The sequence below is a fragment of the Sarcophilus harrisii genome, chromosome 4, assembly GCF_902635505.1.
Source record: "Sarcophilus harrisii chromosome 4, mSarHar1.11, whole genome shotgun sequence".
NCBI lineage: Eukaryota > Metazoa > Chordata > Mammalia > Dasyuromorphia > Dasyuridae > Sarcophilus > Sarcophilus harrisii.
This window is the reverse complement of record NC_045429.1, coordinates 113,479,892-113,500,840: the sequence shown is the minus strand read 5'-3', so window position 1 is coordinate 113,500,840 and position 20,949 is coordinate 113,479,892. Positions and strand designations below refer to the sequence as shown.

General features: G+C 33.1%; 1 protein-coding gene across 4 annotated transcripts in view; it reads left to right on the top strand.

The window, feature by feature from the left end:
- Positions 1-20,949, top strand: part of GPATCH2 (G-patch domain containing 2) — a 436,123-nt gene that overhangs the window by 393,369 nt on the left and 21,805 nt on the right. For all 4 annotated transcript variants that reach the window (XM_031937380.1, XM_031937378.1, XM_031937377.1 and 1 more), the window contains exon 9: positions 17,481-17,569. In XM_031937380.1, the coding sequence (XP_031793240.1) occupies positions 17,481-17,569 (89 nt within the window). The remainder of the gene's footprint in view (positions 1-17,480; positions 17,570-20,949) is intronic.

The window sequence follows — 20,949 nt, the reverse complement described above, 5'->3', positions numbered from 1 at the left end:
ACCATCATTCAGGAATCATTTGTGTAACATCATAAACATATAAGCTGCTAAATGGCTTAACACATTATAAGTGCAAAGAGGAGAAGCCTTGAAATGAGCTGTTCAGGGAGACAAGGTATATGTTTATTAACATTTCGAGGCATGATGTAATTAGATCACAACAGTCACTTTGGGGTTCAGATAAGGCATAGAACACACTGTATGTGAGGAAGCAGACACTTCTCAAAGCAAAGAAGCACACTGAAGTAACAGGAAAAAAATGTTTGGTAATGAGCTCATGGGATAGTATTAATGAAAATGCCTTTCTCAATAATTTGATAGGCCTTGTACTTTCATTGAGGATTAGAAATAAATAGAAATAAAAAGGAGTCTTTGATTCTCAAATTCTCAAATGCTGGCACATTTCAAACAAACAAACAAACAATAAATATGTGCTTCCTATTGATTACAAAAAGAAAAAAAGATGTTCAAAAGCATCATTGTTATCCCTAATTCAACATGACCATTGCTAATTAAGAGTGTAACAGTAGTTATCTGTTTTTATGTATTTATCAAGTACCTATCTTCACTTTGTATTATTTTTGGTACATCATACAATTATTACCCCTACTCTCTAGAAAGTTATCATCTGAGTCAGACCATATAAAAAACATGAGAGGGACCTATGAATGTATCAGTGGGAAACAATAAATAACACATGAGAAGTATGGTTAAATATTTACATTTTTTGTGTAGAGCTTCTTCTGGTCTTATTCTGCAGTTCCCTCTCTAAAGATGGAAAGGATTCCATAGGAGCTGAGATTACTCCCCTCAGGATCTGTCATTTGGTAACTGTGAGATACCAATATTTCTATTATTCACAAGCTCCGATATGGTGTGTTCTCACCAATAGTAATCAACAGTTAGCATCAGGGGTGGAGCCAAGATGGCGGAGAAGACACACGCGACTTTCTAAGCTCTTCTCTTACCCTCTTTATCAATATTATATCGAGCCTCAAAAATAGTCTTGACTGCTACAATTCGTAAAGATAAGAAGTAGAACAACTCACCAGCCGAAGAAAATCTGCAGTCTCGCCAAAAAAAGGTTAGTTCCAGGGCCAGGGAGGAGATCAGCAGACTGGGAGAGAAATTAGGTTCTGAAGAGAGCCTCAAACCGAAAGTGAAAGCACAGATCTCAGCACAAGCACGCAGCCCCCAACCTGCAGTACGGGGCTTTTCCTTGGGGCAGTTGTGATCCTGCACGGCAGGAGGACACAGCCTGGGTTAGCCTCCAATCTGCGCAGTGGGGGGCTCGGCTTGGGGCCATAGAGCTTTCCCAGGGTTGATTTGTCAGGCAGAGACGCTGGAGCAGAGACACTGGGGCAGAGTTCGATAGAATCGGCAGTCTGCGGTCAGCTGCTAATAATCACAGTCCCACAAGAGGCTCTGGCCTGGGGCAGTGACACTTTCACCCCTTAGTCTCTAGCCGAGGGCAATCGCTAACCCACACAGCCCAACTGGGCACTTCGATAGCTCGGCCAGTGCTGAATCCACTTCCTGTTGGGGGAAGGGAAAACTCTCACTCAGAGCACTCCCATACCTCGGAGCCGGAAATCCCTGCTCTGCAGAGGAAGCTGGTAACAACCCCCTTGCCTAGGAGACATACCCTAAATGCTTTAAAACATGAATAAAAAGATGAAAAGAACTATCGACAGCTTCTATGCAGAAAAAGAGCAGATCAGCAAACCTGAAAAGACCTCAAACAGCAAAAATGCATCAGACTGTCCTCCTTTACATGATGCTCTCATAGAAGAGACCATTGAAGTCTCAAAAGAGAGTTAGAAGATAAATGGGGAAAGGAAAGAGAAGACTTACAAGAGAGCAACAACTTCCTGAAATACGAATTGGAAAAGTTAAAAAATTCCCAGGAAGTGCAGGGAAACAAAATTGGTGAATTGGAAAAATAAAGAATTCACTAGAAAGTAGGATTTGTGAATTGGAAAAGACAAAGAACTCGCAAGAAAGTAGGATCCGTGAATGCAAAGAACTCTCAAGAAAGTAGGATCTGTGAATTGGAAAAAGAAAATAATTCACTAAAAAAAAAAAAAAAAAAATTAGTGAAATGGAAAAAAATTCCAAACAATACATTTAAAACTCAATTGGACATATACAGAAAGAAGTAAAAAAAGCTAATGAAGAAAATAATTTTTAAAAATTAGAATTGAACAAATAGAAACTAATGATTCATTGAGACAGCAAGAATCAGTCAAGCAAAACAAAAATGACAAACTGAAAAAACCATGAATTATCTACTTGCAAAACGACAGACTTGGAAAATAGATCTAGGAGAGATAATCTGAGGATTATTGGACTTTCCGAAAACTATGATGAAAAAAAAGAGCCTAGATACTATTTTACAAGAAATCATCAAAGAGAACTGCCCAGATGTAATAGAATCAGAAGGTAAAATAGGCATTGAAAGAATTCATCGAACACCTTCTGAAAGAAACCCTAAAATAAAAACCCCAAGGAATGTTGTGGCCAAATTTCAGAACTATCAGATTAAGGAAAAAATTTTACAAGCAGCCAAAAAAAAACCATTTAAATACCGAGGTGCCACAATAAGGATCACCCAAGATCTGGCTGCCTCCACATTAAAGGAACAAAGGGCCTGGAATATGATATTCTGAAAGGCACAAGAACTTGGGATGCAGCCAAGAACAAACTACCCAGCTAAGCTGAGCATTTTCTTCCAGGGAAGAAGATGGACATTTAATGAAACAAATGAATTCCATTTGTTTCTGAAGAAAAAACCAGAACTAAACAAAAAATTTGATCTCCAACCATAGAACTCAAGAGATGCAGAAAAAATAAAAATAACTTGAGAATTGTATTTCTGTTGTGGATATACAAAAAGAATACATGTATAATTTGATTGTACTGATATAACATAAAAAAGGGAAGTAGATATGGAAAAGGGATGATGGCAGAATAAGGTGGGAAGGAAGGATAAAAAGAGGGAAACCACATCCCACAAAGAGGCAAAGGAAACTGATCATATCTGAGGGAATTTAGAGAGGGGGAGGAACATTGTGTGAATCTTACTCTCATCAGAGTTGGCTCAAAGAAAAAATAATTGACATTTGTTTTAGAGAAAATTCTCTCTTGCCTCATTAAAACGGGGAGAGGAAAAGGAAAAGAAAGAGTAATAAGGGAAGGAAGGGGAAAAGACTCAAAGGGGAGGAGGGAGGGATTATAAAGAGGGTAAGCATCGTGATACAAGAGGGGTACATAAGTTTAAAAGGGGAAAGAGGGTTGGGGGAGGCAAGAATAAGTAAAGCATAATCTGGGGTTATTAGGATGGCAGGAAATACAGATTTAGTAATTCTAACCGTAAATATGAATGGGATGAACTCCCCCATAAAGAGGAGGCAGATAGCAGACTGGATCAAAAGTCAGAACCCTATAATATGTTGTTTACAAGAAACACATTTAAAGCAGGGAGATACATATAGAGTAAAGGTAAAAGGCTGGAGCAAAATCTATTATGCTTCAGGTGAAGTCAAAAAAGCAGGGGTAGCCATCCTTATCTCAGATCAAGCAAAAGCAAAAATTGATCTAATTAAAAGAGATAAGGAAGGAAACTACATCCTGCTAAAGGGTAGCATAAACAACGAAGCAATATCAATATTAAACATATATGCACCAAGTGGTATGGCATCCAACTTCCTAAAGGAGAAGTTAAGAGAGTTGCAAGAAGAAATAGACAACAAAACTGTAATAGTGGGAGATCTCAACCTTGCACTCTCAGAATTAGACAAATCAAACCACAAAACAAATAAGAAAGAAATTAAAGAAGTAAATAGAATATTAGAAAAATTAGGTATGTTAGATCTTTGGAGAAAATTGAATGGAGATAGAAAGGAATATACTTTCTTCTCAGCAGTTCATGGAACCTATTCAAAAATTGACCATATATTAGGACATAAAGACCTCAAAATTAAATGCAAGAAAGCAGAAATAGTAAATACTTTCTTTTCAGATCATGATGCAATAAAACTACATTCAACAAAAAGTTAGGGGGAAATAGACCAGAAAGTAATTGGAAACTAAACAATCTCATCTTAAAGAATGATTGGGTGAAGCAGCAAATTATAGATACAATTAATAATTTCACTCAAGATAATGACAATGATGAGACGTCATACCAAAATTTGTGGGATGCAAGCCAAAGCGTAATAAGAGGGAATTTTATATCCTTAGAGGCTTACTTGAATAAAACAGAGAAAGAAAAGATTAATGAATTGGGCTTTGCAACTAAAAAACTAAAAAGACCAAATTAAAAACCCCCAATCAAATACTAAATTGGAAATTCTAAAATTAAAAGGAGAAATTAAAAATATTGAAAGTAAAAAAACTATAGAACTAATTAATAAAACTAAGAGTTGGTTCTATGAAAAAGCCAATAAAATAGATAAGCCTTTGGTAAATCTGATTAGAAAAAGGAGGGAGGAAAATGAAATTAGTAGTCTTAAAAATGAAAAGGAGAACTTTCCACCAATGAAGAGGAAATTAGAGAAATAATAAGGTGTTATTTTGCTCAACTTTATGCCAATAAATTTGATAACCTAAGTGAAATGGATGACTACCTCAAAAATATAGACTTCCCAGACTAACAGAGGAGGAAGTAAATTGTTTGAATAGTCCCATTTCAGAAAAAGAAATAGAACAGGCAATTAAACAACTCCCTAAGAAAAATCCCCAGGACCAGATGGATTTAATGTGAATTTTACCAAATATTTAAAGAACAATTGCCCCAATGCTATATAAATTATTTGATAAAATAGGGAATGAAGGAGTCCTACCAAATTCCTTCTATGACACAGACATGGTACTGATACCTAAACCAGGTAGGCTGAAAACAGAGAAAGAAAATTATAGACCAATCTCCCTAATGAATATTGATGCTAAAATCTTAAATAAGATATTAGCAAAAAGACTACAGAAAATCATCTCCAAGATAATACACTATGATCAAGTAGGATTTATACCAGGAATGCAGGGCTGGTTCAATATTAGGAAAACTATCAATATAATTGGCCATGTTAATAACCAAATTAAAAAAACCATATGATCATCTCAATAGATGCAGAAAAAGCATTTGATAAAATCCAACATCCATTCCTATTAAAAACACTTGAGAGTATAGGAATAAATGGACTTTTCCTTAAAATAATCAGCAGCATCTATTTAAAACCATCAATGAGCATCATATGTAATGGAGACAAACTGCAACCATTCCCAATAAGATCTGGAGTAAAAAACAAGGTTGCTCACTATCACCGTTACTATTTAATATTGTATTAGAAACGCTAGCTTTAGCAATAAGAGCTGAGAAAGAGATTAAAGGAATAAGAATAGGCAATGAGGAAACCAAATTATCACTCTTTGCCGATGACATGATGGTATACTTAGAGAACCCCAGAGATTCTACTAAAAAGTTATTAGAAATATTCCACAACTTTAGCAAAGTTGCTGGTTATAAAATAAACCCACATAAGTCATCAGCATTCTTATATATCACTAACAAAATCCAACAGTCAGAGTTACAAAGAGAAATTCCATTTAAAGTAACTACTGATAATATAAAATATTTAGGAATCTATCTGCCAAGGGAAAATCAGAAACTTTATGAGCAAAATTACAGACCACTTTTCACACAAATTAAGTCTGATGTAACCAATTGGAAAAATATTAAATGCTCTTGGATAGGGAAGCAAATATAATAAAGATGACAATATTACCTAAACTAATCTATTTATTTAGCGCTATACCAATCAGAGTCCCAAAAACTATTTTTAATGACCTAGAAAAAATAACAACAAAAATTCATATGGAAAAATAAAAAGGTCAAGAATTTCAAGGGAATTAATGAAAAAAAATCAAATGAAGGTGGCTTAGCTATACCAGATCTAAAATTATATTATAGAGCAGCAGTTACCAAAAGTATTTGGTATTGGCTAAGGAATAGATTAGTTGATCAGTGGAATAGATTAGGTTCAAGGGATAAAACAGTCAACAAATATAGCAACCTAGTCTTTGACAAACCCAAAGACCCCAGCTTTTGGGATAAGAACTTACTGTTTGATAAAAATTGCTGGGAAAATTGGAAACTAATATGGCAGAAACTAGGCATTGATCCATACTTAAAACCGTACACCAAGATAAGGTCAAAATGGGTTCATGACCTAGGCATAAAGAATGAAATTATTACTAAATTAGAGGAACACAGGATAGTTTACCTCTCAGACCTGTGGAAGGGGAAAGTCTTTATGACCAAAGAAGAACTAGAGATCATTACTGATCACAAAATAGAAAATTTCGATTATACCAAACTGAAAAGTTTTTGTACAAACAAAACTAATGCAGACAAGATTAGAAGGGAAGCAATAAACTGGGAAAATATTTTTACAGTCAAAGGTTCTGATAAAGGCCTCATTTCCAAAATATATATATTTTTATTTATAAATTTCTAATTTATAAAATTAGATTTATAATTTATAAAAAATCAAGCCATTCTCCAATTGAAAAATGGTCAAAGGATATGAACAGACAATTCTCAGATGAAGAAATTGAAACTATTTCTAGTCATATGAAAAGATGCTCCAAGTCATTACTAATCAGAGAAATGCAAATTAAGACAACTCTAAGATACCACTACACACCTGTCAGATAGGCTAAGATGACAGGAAAAAATAATGATGATTGTTGAGGGATGCGGAAAACTGGGACATTGATGCATTGTTGGTGGAGTTGTGAATCAATCCAACCATTTTGGAGAGTAGTTTGAACTATGCTCAAAAAGTTATCAAACTTGCATACCCTTTGATCCAGCTAGTGTTACTACTGGGATTATATCCCAAAGAGATTATAAAGAAGGGAAAGGGACCTGTATGTGTAACGAATGTTTGTGGCAGCCCTTTGTAGTGGCTAAAACTGAAACTGAATGGATGTCCATCAGTTGGAAAATGAGCTGAATAAATTGTGGTATATGAATATTATGGAATATTACTGTTCTGTAAGAAATGACCAACAGGATGATTTCAGAAAGGCCTGGAGAGACTTACACGAACTGATGCTGAGTGAAATGAGCAGGACCAGGAGATCATTATATACTTCAACAACAATACTATATGATGACCAGTTCTGATGGACCAGGCCATCCTCAGCAACGAGATCAATCAAATCATTTTCAGTGGAACAGTAATGAACTGAACCAGCTATGCCCAGAAAAAGAACTCTGGGAGATGACTAAAAACCATTACATTGAATTCCCAATCCCTATATTTATGCACACATGCATTTTTGATTTCCTTCACAAGCTAATTGTACAATAATTCAGAGTCTGATTCTTTTTGTACAGCAAAATAACGTTTTGGTCATGTATACTTATTATGTATCTAATTTATATTTTAATGTATTTAACATCTACTGGTCATCCTGTCATCTGGGGGAGGGGGTGGGGGGGTAAGAGGTGAAAAATTGGAACAAGAGGTTTGGCAATTGTTAATACTGTAAAGTTACCCATGCATATATCCTGTAAATAAAAGGCTATTAAAAAAAAAAAAAAAGTTAGCATCAGTTAGCTTTTTTTACTGCAAAAGAATAAGCAAGTTGAAGGTATTACAAAAAACATTTCCCCCAAATGGAGGACATTCTATCCTTTAATTCTGTTCTTAGTCCTTTGGAAGAATGAGCTCGTGCATAAATTACAAAAGCATACCCATACAAAAGAGCTAGGAGTCTTCTCCTATCTTCATGAAGAATCACCAAGTTCAATATACAGGTTGTTCCCATGCTCAACTAGCCTTTTTCCAGTATGCGGTCTTAGCTGATAAGCCATTCTAGTGCCGGTCTGGATCAATCAAGTGATTCAACTGTTCTACTGGCTCCATACCAGATCCAGCTATAACTGCTTTCAGCTCCAGTGAACTCTGCTGTCAATCTCAGTCACTGAAGAAACATCTGATGGCTCTTTTGAAGTGCAGAAGTCAATAATATCATAAATACCTTCTCAATAAACTCATTGACCTAAAATCTAGAAAGAATAAACACAAGAAGAGCAAAAGAAATGGAAATATCATGCATTCACAAATTAATGGCAGATAGAGGAATACAATTGATGATTGACTCTTTTCCATTTAGCAGCTCACAGCAACATATTCTCACCTTTTGTACACATTCTCAGGTTTGTCTCAATCTCTCCTCATAGTCAGTCCTTCCAGCTCCTACACCAACCAGAAAATCCTTCATGATTCTGTCATACATGCCTTAGCACAGTGGTCAGCACATAATAAATGGTTAATAACATTAATTGACTGACAGCCTGAATCTATGCCTGTGCATTTATTATCTCCCAAGCATATTCTCTCGATTCACTGCTACTTTTGCTTCCTTCAAAATTCAAATCAAATTTCATCTTCTACTAGAGTCTTAACTAGTTCTCCCACCTACCCACCCACCTATAATTACTAGGGGTTTTTTGTTTGTTTGTTTTTTTATTAAACCATCACAACAAAAAGTTGTGAATGCTATTATTATCCCTATTTCCTCAGGGTCACATAGTAGTAAGTGTCTGAGGTAGGATCTGAATAAAGGTCTCTGAACTCCAAGCCCAGTTCTCTATCCACTGAGCCATTGAATGTATGTTCACTGAGGAAAAGAAAATAAATACCACATCTAAATACACTGTTTATATCTTCAGTAGTTTCTAAGATCACTCTTATTTTACCTTATCTACTTATTATTTCTCTATGTCACTCAGATTACAAAGGAAATAAAAAACATAATTCCTGCTCACAAAGAGCTTAAATCTAGGTGTATGTGTATATATACATACACACATACATATTGTTTTATTAGTATTCTATTTGGATAAAATAAAATACCAAATGTATGATTCATTTATAGAATAGGACTGAATCAAATAAATGCCAGTTACTTTATAAATTAATCTCTAGATACATAAAATTTGATCACTTAAAAGTTCAGTAACCTTTTCCTTGAAATGTAAACTGTAACTTCAGAAAGTTTTCAAAGGCATATAGGCCTTTCAAATACATATTGTATTGGATAAATTACTTCCATACATTATTAATGTTTTATGCCACACGTTGTGTGACTCAGTAAAACTTTCAGGATTTCTATTGAAAATTAATGTTCACATGCTTTTAAAAAAGATTTTTTTTCCTTCAGACTTCTTCAAGACCACACAATAAGAATAATGAATGAAAGGAGATTTTATGACTTCAGGAAGTTTGAAAAGCTGTGATGTTTAAGGGGATGTATATATCACTATTGTTTGTCATACATGTCAATAACATTTTGCCACAAAACTTTCTTTGTTCATTAACCTTAAGAAATTTGAAAAGCTTTGATGGGATGTGCATTCCTACATGCATATATACATAATAAATACACATGTACATATATATATATAATACACATTTGGAGCTTTTCAAACTTCTTGAAATCATAGAAGATGCTTTGGGGGAAAGAGTAGTACTTGAATTGTCATAAAGTTTTGTTGATATTCATGTATGGCAGATCATAATAATTAGCCTTTACTGTATCCTACCATATTTATTTAAATTGTTAGATTAATACTTAAATTTCTACCAAGTTTGAACCTTTCATCTTACTATTTTGTTTATATGTGACAATATGTTAGAACACCCAAAGGAGATAGGGAAGTAACTTTAAATGAAAACTAATATAAAATCAGAAGAAATATAATTTCTTCCCCTTCCTAAACAAAAAATTATATTGTCATTAGTAGAATATTTACTATGCTGAACTATAGCCATGAATTTGTGTTATGCTGTTTAACTCTCATCCATTGGAAAAAATACATATGGTAGTTCCAAAATTTTCTGTTTTTTCTGGAACCCAACCCAAATATTTAAGAACAATATTAATTTTTCATCTTTTGAGAAAAGAAAAACAAATGTGGAGGGAAATTCATTTGGTAACAAAAGAAGTTAAGATACAAATTATCTACAAAAAGTTTTCAAAGAATGCTTTGGAAAATTTCAAGGAGCTTCCATTGTACCCCTATATCTCCTCATATGAGAACTAAATTATAAATGGCAGCTTAAAAAAAAAAAAAACACCAATACCCCCAGAGCCAGTTCCCACTACAGCCTATATATAAGTCACTTTCTAAGGTTATGGTTTTTCCACTTAAGTAATAGTGAAAACCAAACATGGAAAAGAGCAGAATAATCTTCCTATTGACATATACTGTTACGATTACACAAAAAATTCAAAGTTTCATGATGAAACTACTAGAATCTTGGTGACTAAAAATTGAGGACCCAATTTCCAATCTTGCCAGCTCACAATATGAGGTAACTGGCCAAAGTTTAGAAGTATCTCTTATAACCATCAAATATTTCTATATGAAGCTAGTATTGAAAATATACAATCTCACAAGGTTTTGCAATGATCAATGTTGAAAAATTATCCACGAATACATTTTGAAAATAAAAAGCTTTGATTAAAAAAATACAATCTGTATATACAAAAATATACAATCATGACTTACAACTTGTATGTTATGCCATTTTTCAATATTGAACTCTTTGAGATTAAGGAAAAGTATTATATAAATAATAACTAATACCAATAATGTGTTCACCTTTCAGATAAATTTAATTTTCTGCTCTATACATACACACCCACAAACACACACACATACACACACATTCAGTGAACTAGAATTTTTAGGAGTATTTAGTCTTAAGGTATTGTACATGAGCACTTTCTCAGCCTGCTGCTCATATGTTTACATTTTCATTTAAAATAAGTACAATTAACCAGTCTCTTCTCAACACCCATCCAACACGGATCCCCAACTGGGCACCATCTCAAATAGTGAGCACAGTTTCACCCCCCTATAAGACTAGTGGATTTTAATCAGCCTAATAGGCCTCTTATTTGCTTGGGAATATTCCTTCAGCCCTTAGCATAGCATTGCATGAACTATATAGCCCTGTCCAGCTCAAGTATAAGGTGATAGATGCTTAAAACAGAGCTGTCCCTAGTTAACATTTAAAATCTAAGAGACAGCAATTTATTTAGAATTATTTAGTGATTCAACCAGTTCTTACTCTTGTGTTTACTAATGTATTAAATTGAAGTTTTCCTGTTTTGAATGTTATAGCTATGCCTTTTAGTTGTTCTATTTAATGTGTGGGAGACAAACTCCTGCAAAGACTTGGAGGGGTAGGACTAAGGGTGGTACAGAAGCAGTTTTGACCTACTAGAGCAGGTTCACACAAGCCTGGCTTTTTCAGCCCCTTTACTTTCCTCTGCCACAACTTTGCTGTGGTGATGACACTTGCAGGCCTGCTTCATTGTTGTGCAGCTGATGCCCTGTCCAGGCTTATATGTTTCTAACTGACAGTGAGTGTTCTTGCCAAACGCCAGGGACCATAGTCACATCTGTTTGTCTCTCCTCTGGAGCTTGTCTGAGGCTGCTTGGGAACACATTTTATCCAGAGGGCAGCTTTAACTAGGCCTAATACTCTGAAAAGCCTCTATTTGTAAATGCATACAATGAGGCGACAAGTTCCTGTTGTCTTTCCTTTAAAATTATTCCATTTGACACGCCTGCCCCAGTCCCTGTCAGCCCCACGTCAAAAGCCAAGTTTTCAGGCAAGGTGGTCTTAACAAATTTTTATTTTTTTTCCCCTCCTGATAAAATGCCTAACTTCCCACCACATTCCTATTTATAATGATAGCTCGCAGCAAGCCATGAATGAGCGGAGATGAATCTGTATGGTTCTTAAGAATAAAAAATAGAAAACCTGCATTCTTGTGCAGTTCTTTGTCTTTTGATTTTAATATTAAGAAGCAGGTTTTGGAATTCAACTGTGATTCAAGGGTCAAAGTTCCACCTGCTCCCCCATTATTGCATTAGCAAAATTTACAGATATAATACCAATGCATCCCGGTTTAGGCTTAAAGTTACAACTAAATGAAAACGCCTGGCTCATACAATCATGTTACTTCATTGTTTTTTTTTTTCCCCTTAAAAACACATGCATATTTTCATCTAATAATGAAAACAACAGCATGTATGAAATAAGTCCTTTGTTTTTTCTTCCCAAAACAGTCATGATACAAAAAAGGAGGTTCTGTGACTTCTAAAAATTTAAAAAGCATTGCTGTTTAAGGGGATGTGTATATGTCATTATCATTTGAAATATATGTCAATAACATTTTACCACTTAATCAGAGCCTTTGTTATTTGCAATATTGTGAATGAACCTATCAAGTATTATTGCTAGTTTCATAAAGTGCCTGATGGAAGAGCCTCCTCTAATTTTTAATAATGTTGGGTCTGTTCATTTTCAATACAAACTATCATTTTCATTCTTGATGCCATAGGAGAAAGATACTCACTATATATATAACCTTGACTAGTGATCTAAGTGTGCTCCTTTTCAAAGACAAATGATTCATTTATGTTGAAAGAACAAGGCTGTCTTTCAGACATTCATTGATTTTAAATTAAAAAGTAACTGCTATGTTCTACATGAAGGGTGACAACAATAACAAAGTAGTTCTTACTTAGTGTTATTTGTTACAACTCTATTACAGGTGACTCCAGGAAGAAGGGGGATGGGGACTGAGTCTGGAATACTTTGATCTTACTGATCAATAATCCAGATATCTCAATGCAGTGTAACAGATAATCAATTCTTGGTAAAATTACTCAAACAGAGATGGAGCTGTTGTTCCTGGGGCTTAGGTCTTCTAGTTCAGTTGGTGACTTTCTAGTTCAGTATAGAAACTAATATTGTAATAGAAACTAATGGTTTATATATTTCATCCTTCTTGCATTTTTGTCCATTAGGTCTACATAGAGATATTACAGTCAAATCCAAGATTTTCTCTTCCGTTTTCCTTCTCATTCCTCTCTTCTTTGTTTTCCTCTCTTCTTTTCTTAGTTTTTTTTCCTTTTCTGCCTTCCTTCCTTTGCTTCCTTCCTTTTTCTTTCTAAGAGTAGTTGTTTTCTTGTCTAGAAAATATGGATAGAATGTACAATCAAAAAAAGAAAATCATGTCTGTGGCTAGTATGCATCTGCTCTCTCTTTGCACTATTTGCATATTGTGCCAACTATGTTTTAATAAAGACTTCATTAATTCAAATGACATAATTCTCAAATTTTTATCATTTATACTGTTAAACAAAAGTATATTTTTGTAGCATCTAGACAGACTAAATTTTCTAAGCAAGTTAGTAGTGAAAATAAAATGTCTGCATAAAAGAATTACATCCTACTTCAGAAGAATTCCTTTATTTTGTAAACATTGTTGTATAAGGAAAAGTCATTGTCCTTCAAGCTAGTGTTTGGAGTTTGCTCATTGCAAATGGTCTTTATGTTTTCATTAAAAAGACACCTACTGGACAATATTTCAGTAGCAGCTAGATTGAGTTATTTATAAAAGAGCAATTTAGCTCTTTTGTATTCAAATTTTCATTGATTCAAACTCACTTTTCCCCCCACATGGTCTATATTAATAAACACTTCCTTTGTCTTTTTTTCTAAGTACATATATTTGAAGTTTTGAAATGTGTGTTTTGTTTTTTTGTCCACACTTTTCCTAGGGCAGTCTCTAAATATGATTTCTTTGTTCACCTCATAGTACTTAGGAAAGTAGTATTGTGTACCTACCTTATTCTTATATTGAATACTTATCAAATACTTATCATATCCCTAGAAAAATTATGTAACAATAATATAGCTTAGGAAATTGATTTCTAGTTTATTCAAACATATGTCTCATTTTTTAGTTTTGTTTAGTTAATGGTTCTATTAACTGTTTGGTTAACTCATTTTAGTTAATGGTTCTGTTAATAAAGTAATTTGCAATATTCTTACATCAAAAAAAATGATTTATACTTTTATTCAGTTTTATTTTTAATTGGATGTAAGTATCACATTTCATGCCAAAGAAATCAGCCTTACTCTGTAGTTGAAGGGTAAAGATTTCACTATTTAAGCTATTTTATTTGTCATATATGACATTTCTATCCAATCTGTGATAAATGAAATAACATTTTTGGAATCTTGTTTACTATTTTTCTGACTTAACCAAATTGAAGTTATTTTTAGCACAATATAGACACAACATTAAATTGCATCTCTTTAAAGTGCATTTCTTTTTATCAGATTATTTAAAGCTGGATGGGACCATGGTAATTATTGAATCTAGAGGTTCTTTAACCTAGAGCCTATGAACTTAAAATATTTTGATAAATCAGTATCTTTGGTTTCCTTTGTGATATTATGTGTTTTATTTTGTGCATTTAAAAGCATTTTTTGAGGAGGGGTCCATAGATTTTTTACCAGATTGCCAAAGGAGTCCATGATACCCCCCCCCAAAAAAAAAAAAAAGTCATGGTTTAGCATATTCCCCTTCCTTTATAAAAGAGGCAAATGAGACGCAGAAAATAAATCTGGCTTGACTTTTTGTCACACAACTAGTTTTCTTTAAACTGTAATGCCAGAGAAAATGAGGAAAGATAGAGATTAGAGAGTATTTAATATTTTATTTTAAAGAGAGAGATTTACTGGGACCAAATAGGTCCAAGATTTGGTCCCAGGCCTGAATGAGACGATCATCTCCAAAAATCCAGCAAACAATGTGAGTTCTCAATGACATATATTTATGGCTCAGATACAGAAGGTAGACTGAGGCAGGGGCAGACTCAGGGTGCCGAGAGCTGTAACAGGACTATGGATCTGGTTCTGACAGGATAGGGGGAGGCATCTTAATAAGATGGTATCTGATATTCTGATAGATTGGGATGAGGAGAGGCATTCTGATATTCTTAAGAATAAGATTTTTATCCTTATCAAATATTATGATTGATTAAGATTAAGAGGGAGGGGTGGTTTTGCAGGATTGAGCAAAACAATTAGGTCACAATTCAGGGAAACCAAGGCAGTACAATTTAGGGGAACTGAGTCAGGATAATTAGGGAAACTGAGTCAGGATAATAAAAGAGAACAGTTTTGTTCAAGTAAAGAAAAATAAATCAGACAATTGATTACATGTTTTATTATTTGCTTTAGCATATATTGTATAACTAGTATTGTGAATTAAAAATTACAAGGTATGAAATTATATATGTATGTTTTTTCTTATTTGTAGCAGTTGTATTTAAGATATCACTTAGATGCCCCCAACAACAAATGTAAAAATCCATATGATCACATTTCGATTCTTAACCCAGAGTCATTGTAAACAATATTATCCTCTGGTCAATGAAAATGATCAATTTAGAAGTCATTTAAGTTCTGCCTACCTCATAGCAGGTTATCCTTAAATTACAGAGAAAGGAAATTCTGGATTTGAATAGATGTTGCTTAGGTCCCTTTTTATCTTGTGAGGTCATGCTTTTGCAAAATGAGGATATTTTATTGGTAAAAACTCAAGAGAAATGGAACCCTTATTTCTTAATGAATGAAGCTCCAAAAACAATTGCAATAAATTTTGTGCACAAAATATTTACTAATTTCCTCTTGAAATCCTAACTAAATTTTTAATTCTGCAATTTGCTTACCTTTCTCATATTTTTCTCTATTTTTTGAAAAAGCCTTTTTTTTAAATGAGGAAGCATTATTTCCTACAAGTGAAAAAGATGCTGCCCAGACACTATTACCTTTTCCATTTCATCATGTTCACATAGCATAATGTGAAGTGGAAATTAGGATAATCCATTTAATATGATCAGCTTACTTATTCAGATTCAGTTTCATTGTCTTTATCACCAAATAGGTAATAAGTCTTCATATTATAATAAATACAATTGCAAATAAGGTTCCAAAGGAAAAACTGTGGAGTCTAAATGCAAATTGAACTATACCATTTTCACTTTTGTTGGAGGTGGGTTTTGTTTGTTTTTATTTTCTTGTCACTTTTCCCTTTTGTTCTGATTTTTCTTTCACAACATGTGATTATAAATGTATAACATATATCAGATTTCTTGGAGAAGAAATAGAGAAAGGAAGGAGGGGAAAATGGAAATCAAAATCTTCAAAAGTAAATGTTGGGGTGGGGGAGAGTGTTCAGAATGTCAAACAAGAAAGAAAGGTTCCATATTAAAAGATGGCACACAAGCACACAAGTTTTGTAGGAAATGAGACAGATGAGATACATTCTAGGAATGGGGAATAGTCAGCATAAAAATAGAAATAAGAAATGGAATATCATGTATGGGAAGATTGGCAAGAAGGCTGGCTTATCTAGAGTGTGATATATTATAATAAATTTTAGAAAATTAGTTTGGAGACAAGTTGTGTAAAGGGTTTTCAGAGTTAAACAGAGGAGCTTACATTTGATCCTAGAGGTAAAAGGGAGTCATTGGAATTTATTGGCAATATATGTTAAATATATTAAGCACTATATAAATGTTATTTGTGTGTATTTTTTAATACTACTTAGATATCTTGTATGTACCTAGTTAGTTATGTATTATCCCTACTGTTAGACTATACACTCCTTTAAGGCAAGGACTGTTTCCATCTTTCTTTGTATCCCCAGTGCTTAACATAGTGCCTGGAACATGGTAAGCGTTTAATAAATTGTTGAAAAAGTAGGTCTTAGAAATACAAGGACAGAAATTTTTTTTAAAAGAGAATGTTTTTAACTTGAATGCACATAAGTGTCCTGCAAATAATAGACAATTTAATATATTTTTTGAAAATTGAATTGAAAACATAAAGAACAAATTCAAATATTATAATCTAATACTGACTATTTTCAAGTATAGTAAAAGGCTAGCTTCTTGGCTAGTACCCATTTTTATCATTACAGTCCAATATCATCAATGTTTTCTTGAAAGCAGTATCAATAGAACTGACATTCAACTTAAGTTCCCTTACCTGGCCGATAAACAATTAACTTAAGGCACCTCTTAGTTTGGATTAGAAGAGGGAACATTATAATTTTTCTTATGTCTCTTTCATCTGTTTTAAACAAATTCCCTGTTGCATAATATCCTAAAAGAAATTGATCATGCTTTTCCTGTAATAAATGTTGTTCTGACAGTAAGGCATTTGTAACCAATTGATAACCTAGCAACAATATTGTGATCTCTTTAGATAATTAATCTTAGCTATTTTCCTGTCAGAGCCAACAGTGTTTGATTTTATGTTGAGCTAGAAAGATTGCCAGTTTTGAAAATTAAAAAGCATTCCTTTTATATTATTCATTCCAGTAACAATTTATGATGGCGCATTTAGCTGCTGAACGCTTGTCAACAAACGTAATTATGTTTCGATATAAACAAGATTGGTGGCTTTACTATGCAGCTTCATCTTTGTTGAGAATGTTTTGATTTAGATTCAGATTATACAAGCTGTGTATTTATGTGTCATATTTTTCCTCCTTTGTTAATAGTTTTCTCTGATAATTACTTATAGACAAACAAGTATGCATTTAGGATCCTTGTGCATGGGAGATATCAAACGGAGAAGAAAGGCTGCACCCTTGCCTGGACCTACTGCAACAGGTAAAATGAAATTGTTTTAAATCTCAAACATTTAAAGGTTATACATTTACAAGAATAAAAATGTAATCAATTCTCAATTACCTGCACTCAAAAAACAATATATTTTACAACAAATAAAGAAAAATAGTAAACAATATTATTAAATATCTTTCATTTTTGGTTTTAGAATATATTTTTGGTCCACTTTAATCACCAAAAGTTTCCTGAGATAATCACTAAATAATAAACACTATATAAATAGTGTTTTGTCACTTTAGACAAAAAAAAAAAAAACACTAATAATCACTAAAAAATAAGCAAATATTTACTGAGCAATATATATACTGGACATTATAGTAGGTGGTATGGAGAAATGAAAGTCCCCTTCCTCTAAGAATTTGTCATCTAATTGGGAATATGAAGCTTAAATATGTGAATAACTAAATAATAGTAAATACAGTTATCCACCACAAAACAAAATATAAAATATCCCAGATAAGGAAAGAATTCTGGATTATGATTCTAGAATACTGAATTCCAGTTCCTGTCCTGTACTTGGTGAGCTTTGTAATATTAATCATATTTCTAGACCTCAGATTCCTCCATATAAAATGAAAGGTTTACTATAGATGAACTCCAAGGTCCTGTTCAACTCCAAAATTCTAGTTCCATGCAAATGAGTGATGTTGAAGACAGATTTTAAAGGAAGGAGAAATCCCTATGGAGCAGAGCAACTTGATGGAAAATGCAGGATTTGTAATAGGCTTAAAAGAGGAATACCTTGCTTATAAACCACTAACTTTATAGGAGGGACAGATTCAAAGAGTATATTGGGTATAAGAAGGAAATTAATCTAGAATTGTGATTTTGCCTAGTTTACAATAGACATAGGAATGATATATGAATAATCTAAAATTAAACATAACATAATGGCTGTGTTGCAAATTAAGGAGCAAAGAAAATCTCCTTAAGGTAGGCATTCCATTAGTTGTAAAGAAAATCTTGTTTACTGACAACCTTTCTAATGTTTGAACTTCTTTTTGTCTTTGTTTTTATTTTGGGGGAGGGGAGATTAGGTGGGAAGGATCTTTAAAAAACAAAAGTACTTTCCCTCCAGGATTTATCAGTTCAATTCAACAAACATGGATTAGATACTCAGTATGTAAAGGCTCTAGGTATTACCCAAAGTAATATCATAATAGCTCAGTAGTACTAAACTTGATATTTATTCCTGAAATTTTACCCAAAAGCAACAGAAAATAAAAGGTAGAAAGCAGGAAAAATCTCAATTTAGAACTGCATCTTCAACATATGAGTTAAAAGAAAAACTAATTAAATCATAACTTCAAAATTAGTATGGCCCAATGTAAAATTATTACTAAACATTATAAAGGATAGCTAGGTGGTACAGTAGATGATCTCCTGGTCCTAGAGTCAGGAAGACTTCATCTTCATCAGACATTCACTAGCTGTGTGTCCTAGGCAAGTCACTTCATGCTGTTGACCTCAATTTGCTCATATGTAAAGTGAGCTAGAGAAGGAAAAGCCAAATAATTTCAGTATCCTTACCAAGAAAACCCCAAATGGAGTCAGGGAATGTCAGGAATTACTAAAGAACAACTAAACAACCATTTTTATCAGATGTAGTTCCAGGTTTTATACTGAAGAGATCTTATATCTATCAATTGAACTGATGAGGGAAAAAAAGCATTTCTATACATACTATGTGTTTGTTTGTTAAGCCCATAAACACTGTGTGGAATGATTATAACTATAACTGTATTATGTGTATATATTTATATAAATAGATGCATATATACAGAAATATCAAACTAAATATATATTGTAAAATCACAGAATTTTAGCTCTGGAAGTGTTCTTAGAGATCATTTAGTTTCACTTCTCTTTAGAGATATAGAAACTGAAGTTCCAAAAAGTACAATGACTTGTCTAAAGTGACAAAGCTAGTTGTTGGTAGAGCTGAGACTAGAAACAGGTTTTCTCCACAATGACACTTCATACATAACTCAGTCTATATCAAGATGTGACAATTCAATTAAAAAATGTATTTGTGTGCCACCTGTATACTTTGATAACCTCATAATAGAAACAATAATTTCATAAAACTCATTGATCATTATGGCAACAGCCAGATTATACGATGATCAATTCTGATGAACAAGACTTTCCAACAATGAGATGATTGAGGCCAGTTCCAATGATCTTGTGATGGTGAGAACCATCTGCACCCAGAGATAGGACTGTGGGAACTGAGTGTGGACCACAACATAGCATTTTCACTCTTTTTGTTGTTGTTTGCTTGCATTTTGTTTCTTCCTCGTTTTTTTCATTTTTTATCTGGTTTTTCTTGCACAGCATGATATTTGTGGAAAATATGTATAGAAGAATTGCACGTTTAACATATATATTGGTTTACTTGCCATCTAAGGGAAGGAATGGAAGTAAGGAAGGGAAAATACTTAGAACAGAAGATTTTGTAAGGGTGAATGTTGAAAATTTTCCATATATATATATATATATATATATTAAAAATAAAAGGCTTTAATTTAAAAAATAATAAATAAATGAATTCGTCAATTAAAATAATTGCATAAGTCAGTATTCTACAGAATACTTTCATGTTCCCATTTCATTTGAGTAGTCCCCTGAATTCTTTCATCTTTTCAATGACAGAAGCTGACCAATAACAGTCTCAGGAATGTTACTAATGAACCTCAGCGGTAGTAGTGAGAATTAAGAGGCTACATGGGTCAAGTCCTAAAAACTCTGACCATATGGGAAAGGAGAAGGGAAAATAGTAAAGATTGAGGAAAAGGTGATGTAATTATTTCTACAAGGTGATTCCAACTCTCACATTTCCTAATAGTAAAGTATATATTTGTAAGGAATTGTGGTTATAAACTTTAAACTTTAAACCTCTTCTTCATTCTTTTTTCTTTTACTTACAGCATTTTCACGATGTTATATTATAGAAGTTAACTTTTGTGATTCATTTTCAGGTCTAGCTTTTGTTAAAATTACTTTATATTTTGTATTATTCCAAAAATATCAATTGTGGGGGGAAATGTGTTTTAAAAAATTAGTCATGTGTTTTAATTTCATTTCTAACTGTCCAAAGTTTTGCTCCAAGCAGAATAAAATCAGTATGAAATATACTGTCATATCAAAAGAGAAGAGAGTGAATTATTTAAAAGTACTTCAGTTTAAATAGTAGATAATATCTCTTAATGCCATTGAATCAAGTCACAGATGAAGATAATTACCTAAAGTCAGTTGAGAAATGCTTTTGCATGAATACATTTTGAAAAAGCATTGATGATTATGAAGATTAGTTCTTTTTCTTTGTCTTATATCCTTTCCCTATAATTATGATTTTTAAA